The sequence below is a fragment of the Rhagoletis zephyria genome, unplaced genomic scaffold (genome assembly GCF_001687245.7).
Source record: "Rhagoletis zephyria isolate East Lansing unplaced genomic scaffold, Rhagoletis_zephyria_1.1 Rzeph_scaffold_16136, whole genome shotgun sequence".
NCBI classification, from domain to species: Eukaryota; Metazoa; Arthropoda; class Insecta; order Diptera; family Tephritidae; genus Rhagoletis; species Rhagoletis zephyria.
In genome coordinates, this window is record NW_016173201.1 from 1 (window position 1) to 12,208 (window position 12,208).

At 33.1% G+C, this 12,208-nt stretch overlaps 1 protein-coding gene across 1 annotated transcript; it reads right to left on the reverse strand.

Annotated features, from left to right (window-relative positions):
• Nucleotides 1-2,903: 2,903 nt before the first annotated feature.
• On the reverse strand, nucleotides 2,904-7,559 carry LOC108379308 (vacuolar amino acid transporter 4-like; the record flags this gene model as incomplete). Its single annotated transcript, XM_017635652.1, has 4 exons — nucleotides 2,904-2,994; nucleotides 3,037-3,224; nucleotides 5,747-6,018; nucleotides 7,108-7,559. Coding segments are annotated over 4 exons (1,003 nt in total), but the record flags the coding sequence as incomplete, so codon positions are not given.
• Nucleotides 7,560-12,208: the final 4,649 nt, after the last annotated feature.

Here is a 12,208-nt window from a genome sequence, read left to right on the forward strand (position 1 = left end):
AATAGTATCGTTCGAACCCTAATAGTGCATGATTAGGAAAATGTTTTTTTGAGGTTTTTGAATAGGATTTTATCTTTTAAACTCAATTTTGGTATTTTAACGCCAAGTGGGTTTACTAGTATGTTTTGAATGTAAGAAATCAATTTGCCTAGAGCGAAAAACTGTAAGTTTAAGGTTTGCAATTTTGCCTAATTTAAATTTTTGATTTTTTGAGATATTCATATTATTTCAGCATTTTTAAATATTGAATTATCCAAAATTAATAAGAAATTGTTGATGTGTTACGTTTCCTTTTATGTTTGATCTCATTTACAAAGGGATATNACTTAATATCAATAGTATCGTTCGAACCCTAACAGTGCATGATTAGGAAAATGTTTTTTTGAGGTTTTTGAATAGGATTTTATCTTTTAAACTCAATTTTTGTATTTTAACGCCAAGTGGGTTTACTAGTATGTTTTGAATGTAAGAAATCAATTTGCCTAGAGCGAAAAACTGTAAGTTTAAGGTTTGCAATTTTGCCTAATTTAAATTTTTGATTTTTTGAGATATTCATATTATTTCAGCATTTTTAAATATTGAATTATCCAAAATTAATAAGAAATTGTTGATGTGTTACGTTTCCTTTTATGTTTGATCTCATTTACAAAGGGATATAGTTTTAAAGGCTAAACAAGATGATTGAAGAAGAGATTTAAGTTTAAAAAACAATAAGTTGAATCTTTCCTGTACTTTTTTGTTTAGTAAAAACATGTATGTATATAAATACTAATGTCCCAAAATATCTTTAAATTTGTTAATTGATTTTGATAGTTTCAGTTCTCACTATCGATACTATGGATAGTACTATCGAAATTAAATCAAAAATTTTTTTATGGAAATTTCAAGTATTTGTTGGATTTTCGTTGATATGCACTGTATTTTAATATAAACTAGTGAACCCGCATGGCGTAAAAACGCCAAAAAATTTTAAATTAAAAACCTAGAAACTATTCCAAATGTTAGTCAGAATTATACCCGATCCTAGTGCCACATTTCCGTGCAGCCCTTTCTGAGTGAATAAAGGTCTCGCATAGTGTCGGTTTTTAATATCATCAAATTTCAAATCACTCTGTACCGATAAAAAAGTTCTAACTTTACTATCTTGTCTCATTTCTACAGGCAAGGTCGTTACTTCATCCTCTCATATTTGAAATTCGAAAGAACGGTGCAAATCTAATGACCCTCACAAAAAATTCCTTCTCGTTTAACCAATTAACGCCCAAATCAAATCTGCTAGTAAAAATTTGTTTTCATTGTCATTTATTTATTCATTCTTGGTCAAATAAGAAGTTAAAAAGAAAAATTATAATTTTTTTTGTAAATTTCGCGAAAAAGGGGTGTCCTCACCTGGGGACAATGGGCAGTTTAAGTATGAAATTTAGCAAAGCAGTTACGTTCAACGCAAAGTGTTTTTGTGCACAATTCACATCTCCAGCGGCACTACACACCGCAATTGGTTCGTCAAGCGTTCAGGATTGTGACCGTTGTTTTTCGATACAGCTTCAACTACTACGGAAGAAGGACGAGGCTGTCGGGATGAAGTACGTTTTAGATACGTTCGCACAATGTGCCGTCTGAATGACAATTGATCCATTGGGGATTTATTTTCGGTTTTGCATAGTAAAACGTGTAGCCTCCAAGCATTACTGACTGCTAAATCCAGACAGTATGTAAAGATTGGCCACCACCACTTTTTTTCTCTAATGGACACCCTATATAGACTAATAGATTGGTCCATTTGGTCCACACCTCCCATACCTTGGTTATAATTTATGAAAAGTCTTGGTATATCGAAATTGGCCTTTTACTTTCGAATATTACACCAACGTCGCACTTTTCCTAAGGGCTCTATATAATCAAAATTCGTTCCCATTGTGACAACATTATTGTCCTTCCACTGTAATCTCGTTACTTTTGTCAAAGCGATAATCATATTCAGCTCTAGAACTCGTTTTCTTCATTTCTTTTACGGATATAAGTGGGCACTTTTTTGTTCTGTTATCTCGTATTGTGCCAGTAGATCTATAGCCCAATCGCTTTACATCACACAACAAGTGATAGTTCGTAAAAAAATTATTAAAGTATACGATATGTTCCGTTGGTACTATAGGTAGTTTTACTAGCAACGACTTGACAACTCGTTCGCCAAGTGGATCTTTAATTACCGCAGTTGACTTACCACAGTACACGTCGAAACCATAACAATATCCATTTGAGCTCGTTGCTGCCCAATTCCGATAACCGAATCTAACCGGTTTTCCCATTATAAATTGCTTCGCTGGATGTCGGCCAAAGTATTTTGTCATGCATTCATCCACAGATAGTATTTCGTGAAGAACGCCCCATTAGCAAGAGTTTCTCTGAACGAGATTGCATAAAGGTCTTAACTTGAACATTTTATCAGTTGAACTTGTGATTAGACTGTTATCGACAAAGTGCAGACTTCTCTTGATTTCTAAGAACCTATTTCGACTCATCACATTTGCAACCATCGGAACGCGGAAAGTGGCTCATCATCACTTTCATCCCAATCTGTATCATCTTGTCGACGTGAAACAACCTAAATTTAAGGTCGTCATCTACACTCCAGTAAGCCCGCTCCGTGGATAGTTGGTGGTAATCACTTAACAGTAAATTCCTTAAAATCTTTTTACTTCTTCGGTGTTTAACTCAAAATTGTGTCTATTATTTTGATTAGCGCATAAAACTCTATTTTCAACAACCATTGTAAGAACATCGATATCAATAATTTTTTCAAACAAATCCAAAGTTATGTACTGGTTTTTGAACTGCATCATTGGAGTGATATGTCGTGCTATAGGTTGGTGAAACCCGTCTCCAAAATGGTTCTCGGAAATTACCTTGATCGACCCTTTTACGCTTCGCAAAGCATGAAAGTGGCTCATCACCCCTTTCATCCCAATCTGTATCATCTTGTCGACGTGAAACAACCTAAATTTTTCCAGTTACATAATTCGGCATTGTGGTGCATACCAAATCATCTTCATTTACCTCCTCTTCATCACTTACAATCGCAGGATCAGGAGGAATGACTAATATATCATATTCAGAGTCATTGTCTTCGTTCTCCATTATCCAATCGACGGCCTCCTGTAGTGGTAAAAAGTCTTTTTGACCCTTAAAAATTTTACGGTGTGCCATAGTTCTGCAATCGAAAGCACCTGTTAAATGTTGGAAACAGTTAATGTTTATGCCCATTGTCCCCAAGTGGGGACATCACTATAAAACTATACCTTTTTAATCTTTTTTTGATCCTTTCAACACAATACCACTTCTAAAAGCTTGGGCACACTCCACCTAATATTTCAGCCAAAATATTTAATTTTAGACTAACAATATACCCAAAAAATATATATAAATACTCCAAATGAATTGGCTCAGGGAAATGTCTAACTTTGAAGCGCTTGAAACTAGGTTTTTTTTGACACAAGAACCATGTTTTTGTTTACATATATCTAAGCCATCTATACGTCATAATTGAAATACTATTATCAGTTGTCGATGTTTAAGACAAAGATGTCGCTATATGAAGAGGTGTCCTCGTATGGGGACAGTGAGCGGTAATGGGTTAATATACATAATATATACTTATGTAGTTAGATCGGTATGACTTTTCGAAAAGGTGGCAGGCCTAATCAAAGATATTTTCAAACTAAATTTTTTATAAAAGTCTTTCGATTGACACTGATATTTCAATATTTTATACAACTAGCGTATAGTTAACTAAGTTCGACTATTCAAATAGTTGGAAATCCTTTTCAAAAGTATTTTCAAACTAAAATCTTCTTAAATATCTTTCGTCTAACATTATGGTCCATATTTCCATTAAATGATGAATTAAGTTGAACGTGTTTTTTTTGTTTATTTTTTTATTTTAGAAATTCATCTAACTTTCTAAATAATTTGAACTTATCTTTTTAAACATGTGTCAATCCTCTTCAAACATTATAAATGTTCAAACTAAACTTTTTCATATGACAACCGTACTTTAATATTTGATTTAATTTGTATAAAAATTAATTACATTTGAGTTTTTAAATGCGTGGCGATTCTCTTCAAATATATATTCAAGCTAAACAGTTCCTTATTTGCTTCGCCTGATATTGTGATAAATATTTTAAATAACTAATGAGCTAAGTTGAATTTAATATTCAAACATGTGGCAAAAATATTTTTGGTGTTCAAACTAAAGATTTCTTAACGCTCTTTCGTTTGACACCAATATTTTAGTATTTCGAATTTAAATATATTCACTACATTCGACATTTCAAATAGGTGGTAATTCTTTTCAAAATATTTTTAAACTAAAATCTTCTTCAATCTCTTCCGACTGACAGTCAGATTGTGATATATATATATTTCAATTATCTTATCGCCTTAATTTAAGTTGAGTTGGATTTATTAAACAGTTGGCAACCCTGCTAAATAAATTTCAGAAATAAAGCCTTTTCAAACCCATTTCCTCTTCAAACATTCTAAATCTGACATTATGATACATATTTTAATTAAAATTTTTCGAANTCCTCTTCAAACATTCTAAATCTGACATTATGATACATATTTTAATTAAATGATGAAATATGTTGAATTTGATTTTTCGATTATGTGGCAACCCTCCAAATATAGTTCAGAAATAAAGCCTTGTCAAGCCCATCTAGATTGATACCAATATTTTAATATTCCAATTAACTTATTAAAAAATTTAAATTTTGCTTTTTAAACAGGTGGAGACCCTTTTTAAACCTTTCAAAAATATTCTAATGGTGATTTCATTTCTTACAAAAAAAGTTGCCCTTGCATGCTGAAAAATGCATTTGTGCTTGTGACGGAATACTTGAACACGTTTTCTTTGACTTGACATAGCTCCAAAAAGCTTTAGGGTTCAGTTTGATGTCTCGTTCAAATCTAGCAATATAATTTCTATGTAGGGTCTTACTCAGAGATTTAAATTTATTCGCATAGCACAGATAATTTTCCTTGTGTTGCGGCAAATTAGAACACTTATATTTTCTAAAAAATCGGTTCCTTAAGTTCTTAATTTTCTTCAATTCCTTAGTAAACCATGGAATCTTATGGCAGTTCTTTTTCTTTAGCGGGATATAACTCCTGCAGATTTCATTAATTTTATTTCTGAAAGAAATGAAACAATCGGCAACGTCGGCCCCTACAAAAACGGTGTCCCAGTCTACCCTAGAAATTTCATTACTAACTGCTTCAAAGCTACAGTTCCTAAAACTATAATTCGAAGAATAGGTATCTGATTTAAGATTTTTGAATTCGTAAAACTCCAGTTGGAGGACCAGAGGAACATGGTGTAAACCCGAACACGACAGAGGACCGAGGCATTCATCTAAGGAAAAGTTCAAATATTCACTTATAAATACTAGGTCAAGAATTCTGGCATGTTTATTTTTGAGGTTATTTATCTGACTGAGATTTAAGCTTAGTAGATTGTCAACAACATATGTTTCAGAGAAACTGCTAACATTATTGGGAAATAAAGCCAAACTATCGTCCATAGTCGTCCAGCCAACATTACAAAGATTAAAGTCACCAAGAATACAAAAATTGCAACTAGACCGCTTAGATACTAAATCTACAATATTATCAATATGCGATTTGTACAAAGTGTCGGAGCTACTTGGAGGAATATATGATGCACAAAATATGAGTGTCGAAGTACCAGTCACGGACACAGATAGTTGATCCAAAAGCGAGTCTCCATCATGCAACAAAAGAATCGACGAACGATATTTTCTATGAACAGCAATTAATAGACCTCCCCCTCTGGAGAGTCCAGTTTTAAGCGAATCTCTATCTTTACGATAGACGTTGTAGAGATTTGGATCGAAAAATTCGTTGTCGTAAAAATCAGGAGTTAGCCAGGTCTCAACGAGGACAAAAACGTCATAGTCCAAATGTGAACTTAATTCATACAGGGACTTAGATTTAGTCCTAAGCCCAGAAACGTTTTGGTAGTAGACTCTAAGAGGCGTAGAACAAACTTCAATATCATTAAATGCTGTTAAGGGTCTTGATGAGTTACACCGTCTTTTGGAAAAAAACGGAACGGTCGAACCTTTACATTGACTGGCCAGATATTCGCATTAATAACCTTATCGTAATATGAGTCCGAAACTCCTAATTTAAAATTTATTTTCTTAAGATCAACCATATTAGCATCTTTTTTCACAAGCTTAAAGCAAGAAAGAATTTTCTTATCAATATCCGCATGTTACGAAACATAAGCCAGGATGTCATCTACAGATACAGTGGGCTTAAATGAGGATACATCCCATTTATAAACCGCAATAATCCAAATTTAAATCTTTGCAAAAAAAATTAGAAAAATCAACAGTTTAATCAAATGTTCAGCATTTTAATTAGGAGTTCTAGAAAAATGTTTGGTATGCAAACACCAAAACCGAAAAATCCGGTTGATTTTAAACAATTTCTTTTCCTTCCCTTACAAAAATTTTCTGACATACATACATATATACTTTGTATGGTAGGAAATGCGTAATATGCTTAGCAGGGAAAAACCATCGATAGTGGATAAAAAATATCGATGGTAATGGGAATAAAAAACTATCGATACTATCGAGTTTGACAACTCTAGTAGGTGGTTAAGGGAATATTTGTACAAATTGCTTTTTATCGAAAAATATTTTCATAAGTGCAAAATATATTGTTATTTACAAAAAGGTATCACTAGGTAGTTTTTTGCAATTTTTGATTGTAATTAAAAAATTGTTGTGGAAATAACAAAAGTAGTTTTTAAATGGTGAAGTATCAACTAATGCTCTTTAAACACTGGTACTGTTAGAAAATCATTATAAAGGCTAAAAAATATAATATATATATAAATATATAAAAAATATAATATATATAAATATATAAATTGTTAGTTTATGGCTTCAGATTGTTGGTTTATGTATTTTTGCTAGAAATCAATTATTGATTTATAATTCTTTCAACTTTGCTTTCTTGGCCGTTTAGCCTTTTCTCTGGAAAAATTCTGGCAACACTGCATATTGTACTCACCATTCATGCACCGGCAAATTCAGTGTAATACTTTCTTCTGTACTTGTACCATAACGCAAGTAGCCCAGAAAACCGAGCGCCATGTAGATCAAAGTAACACCGGACATGCCCTGACTCAGCACTCCGCAGATTCCGAGGAAGTGACGTGGTTTTTCCATGTTATTCTCCAATGGCATTACAACACCGATTGCCTCCATGGCGAATATGGTGATGGCGAAGAAAGCTGGCAATGTGGAGACTTTCGCGAACTCACGGGTTGTTATCGGAGGCAAATCACTAACCAGATAATAGAAAGTTATGCCCAATCCAAGACCCATAAACAAATTAGCCACCATGGAGACGGGTGCCAGATACTTCAGATTTGGTATCCATGAGAGAAGAATTAAAGGAATCAGCAGTGCTGAGATGAGTAGGCGTAGCGAAATTTCATAGCCTAACCAATGTTCCATAACCTGCAAAGGCAATGAAGTAATTAATGTGAGTTAGTATTTGAAAAACATTTAGTGGAAAACAATGCTCCCAGAATGAATTTTTCTCCCTGAGATTCAGAAGCTTCCGATAGAATCGCGAGGCTCCGGGTTTCCCATAAAAATCTCAGGGTTAAGGAAAATGTTTTTGTACTTTTGTTTGTTTAAAAAAATAAAAGCAATTTAATTTTTACTCCAAGGGAAACTTATATGTTGCTCATTTACTTCGATATTGTCATGATCCAAAACAATACAAAATCGAGGTGGTATGTATGCAGAAGTGTCCTTCTATATTGTGTTAAAATTTCATAGCTGTACCGATAACCAGTAGCAACTAGAACAAAATATGTTTTAATTTTTGCCATAGGAGTATGTAAATTCAAAACTTCAAGCTGTTTTTCTCGAGTTTTGGTTTCGTTTTTGAGCTACGACAGTATCACGGTACCCTGGAAACAATTTCAACCCTCAAGTGGCTTCCCTTCGCCGATTCCTGTTGCTATTATTTCCGGGGACCTCACTTAACCTTTTACAAAAACAGAGAGCAAAATCCGTCGGGCGCTTTTTTCTGTGGTAACTTTTACTAATTCAAATATAACACAAGCCAACGAAAATTTGAAAAAATTTTGTTTCCTAAAATGTTAAAGCTGTTTTCGATAGCCTTTTTTGTGCTGATTACGAATCTGTAAGTACAAAGTTTCCATCAGTTTTAGATTTTGAGAAAAACGTGGTCAAAATATAAAAAAATCGCGTTTTTTGCAATATTTGAGAAGCTCTAATAAAAAAAAACAAAGGTGACAGAACCTTCCAATTGGGCTTGAATTAAAGTTAAAATTCTCGGCTACTATCCCTGAAAATACCATTCGTGCACCTTGACTTGATGGTCACTTATAGTCATTTGTTGAATAGCAAAAACTGATTTTATCGAAGTTTTTTGTTCAATAAATGACTATAAGTGACCATGACGTCAATGTGCACGAATGGTATTATCAGGGATAGTAGTCGAGAGTCCTAGCTTTAATCCAAGCTCAATTGGAAGGTTCTATCACCTTTTATTATTTTTGTTGGAGCTTTTCAAATATTTCAAAAAACGCGATTTTTTGATATTTTGACCACGTTTTTATCAAAATCTAAAGCTGTTGGAAACTTTATACTTACATATTCGTAATCAGCACAAAAAAGGATATCGAAAACAGCTTTAACATTTTAGAAAACACATTTTTTTTTAATTTTTGTTTGGTTGGTTGTTCATAATAAAGTGCTTTACTTTAGACACAATCATAAATTTTAATACAGCCTTTAAATATAAAGTGAGCTTTGAAGTTGCAGGTTACTTGAGAAAACGGCCCTAAATAGGGGTAAGCTTACAATAATTCAAAAGTTCCCAGTAATTTTTAAAATATTTTTTATTATTCAAAATTGTTGATGAATCAATGATTTGCTCCTAAACTACTAATTCGGTTGGAAAATATGGTTTACGTAGAGGGTAATAGATTTAATAAGCTTCACTATTGTAGAGAAATTTAATATTTGCCGGCTATATAAAAAAAATATGCAATTAAGTGGTGCACTTTTTAACATCTCCGAAAAACCGTAATGTGGATATATCTCAAAAACAATTATAGTTTATGATATTTTGACTTCATATTAAGATTCAGCAGAAAATTTTACATGCATAAGAAGAGAGGGCGTAGTTCCACAGGTGGGATTTCTTGTCAATTAGTGTAATTATCAATTAGATGAATGGTACCTTTTTATTTCATGCAATATTATTTAGTTAAACAGGACTACAATAAGGCGTGGAGTAGGCCTACCGGGGAAAACCACGTTTAAAAACACCCCAAAACAGAATACCCTACAAGTACAGTGTAAATTGTGCATATTATGGAAAATGCAATTTTTTGAATAGCTACATATATCTCATAACAAAAATTGTATAACAGTTTTTAAAGATAATTGCATAGTCTACACTTTTGTCCTACCTAGTTTTGTGATAAACCGTACCATTTTGCTGAAAAATGCAAAAATAAATGTATGTGACTTTTGACCTTGAATAGAATTTTTAATAATATTTGCAACATTCGTACCAATTTTCAGCTTTATGCGAATTATTGTAACCATGAATGTTTAACTTGACCGGGCTAAATGAAAAAAGAGACATAATAAACTTTACTTATTCACATTAGTGTTTTTTTTTGTATTTCCTTTATGTTAACACATAATAATAATATTAATTTGGCGCTTACACTTATGCTTAGTGTTTCGCTCGGCTTCTCCAATTTGTCGTCTTTATCCTGATGTTGTTACACAAATGGAGGGACCCATAGTTTCACGTCGCCTCCGAACGTCAAATAGTTTTTACGAGAAGCCTTTTCATGGCTGAAATATACTCGGAGGTTTGCCATTGCCTGCCTATGGGCGGCCGCTTTTTATAGTTTAGATGATGTTCGGACCAATCTTGCGGTATGGGCATCTTAAAAGGTGGTTGCCTGCTCGGGACAAAAAAAAAACATTGATTTATTATCTAGGGCAGGGCTGACGAACCTAAGGCACGCGTACCATTGATGGCACGCAACAAAATAATTTGGGCACATTATTAATTGGCCGCTCAATTCCTCAATTACTAGTAGGAGTACAATTATTTTTTTCGTTTAAATTGGAGATCAAAGCAAAATCTACTCAGACCCAAGAAAACAGGTCAGAAAAGCCAAAAATACAGACAGTAACCAACAAAATCCACATAAGACATTCGATTCTTGAGTTCTATTGCATCATTCATCGGTAAGCTTTGTGCGCAAAGCATGGCTTCGCCTCCCTTGGTGATATAATGGGCGTAGCTCTCAAAAATAATGAATCTCATATCTTCGCAGGCATTAAATAAACGAAGGTTTGAGGCTTGTACGTGCCTTGCAAAATTGTTGGTTTTTACGGATATGCGCCAGCCAATGATTTGAACGTAAAGCTTCAAGGCTCTAATAAAACTGTAATAATTATGATGCATAGATCTCATTCCCGCTTTTTAGGCTGAACTGGTAAAGCACGATCCAGAAAATAAAGGTCGCACCATTCGCGGACCGGTAACCCTCTCTTCGTCGATTTGAAAGAATCCACCCACTGGCTGAGGTCATAAAATACTTTTGTTTACATTTACTGTTGCCAACTCGATGCTTTTCGCACCAAATTAGTGTGTATTCAAAACGCGAAACTTTTTGAGTTTGGTGCTTGGTGCGTTTTTGGTGCTTTTGTTTTTAGTTTGAAGACACCTTAGAGAATCTTAAAAAAATGGAAGCAAAATATATAGCAATTATGTAAGCAACTTTAAAAAAATTTTAACAAAATCATAGCACAGTGACAATCATAAGCGACAACAAAATATGTGGCAGCACCTTCAATCATGACAGAAGAAATCGACCGTCGTGCAAGAAGCATTGGGTTTTATTAATTTTAATCGGCATCCTTACAATAAAATTATGTATGCATATGGGCAAATCTAAAAAATAGTTAAACTTCCAAAACAAAAATTTTAATTTTTAAATTTGTGAGCACACTTATGTTTTGTATATCATTTTATTCGTAATATCTTAGTAAATCGATTAATATAAGTGTAATTCATTTTCATAAAGTGCTTCAAAAGTTAGACGAGGAATAAACATGAAATAGAAAACAAAAGAATAAGCTGGGTTCAAATTACGCTGTTCAAGTTGTAAAGTTTGAGCAAAGCTTTTGAAAGTTGAACTCAATTAACTGGGACGTTCAAAATTCAATTGCATGCCACGTTTTACCAGATTGGCTCCGGTTCTCGAGATAACGGTACTTGAAAATTTGATTAAAATTTAACTATTTTATAAATAACTCCCTCAGTTTTGAAGTTATTTAGTTAATATTACCTTAATTATTTCTTAAAATTATCGAAATAGGTTCACATTAACATATAGCTCCAATACAACTGATTACTCAGATATGTGTTTTTGCGCTATAACTCTAACTTCATATTTGAATAATAAATTGTATGCGTGCTATAGTTAAATTGAACCTATACTAAATTTTAACCTGTTTAATTGGAGGAGTTATAACGCAAAACAACGTCGCTGATCAATCAGTTGTATGGGAGCTAGATGTTTTAGTGAACCAATTTGGATGATTTTATGGAATAGTTAAGGTAATATTAAAAAAACGGTTACTTGCAAAATTTTAGTAAAATATCTTTAAAACTCAGGGAGTTTTTTTATAAAATAGTTAAAATTTAAGCAAAGTTTCAAGTACCGCTATCTCGAAAAGTGGAGCCAATAGGGTAAAACTGAGGACGCCATTGAATTTAGAAGGCTCCAATTAAGTAAGAGCAACTATCAGAACATTTGTCGAAAAAAGGTGCTTTGATACCACTCTCGAAATATTCCGACTGAACGAAGGAGCATCATTAAAAGTAGTAAATCAGGGTGTTTACACACTTCTAGAGACAAATTTTTTGAAGCATTTTACAGGTATATGTAATTTTATAAGGACTAGCAGTTATAGAAAGATTTAGATCGTTTCGACGTATTTTCCAAATGTGCCCTTAATTAAAGTGTTTTTGAAATAAAAATTACGGTCAAGATCGCAGAATATTTTATCTTTAAAAGTTGGTTTATTCTGAAAGC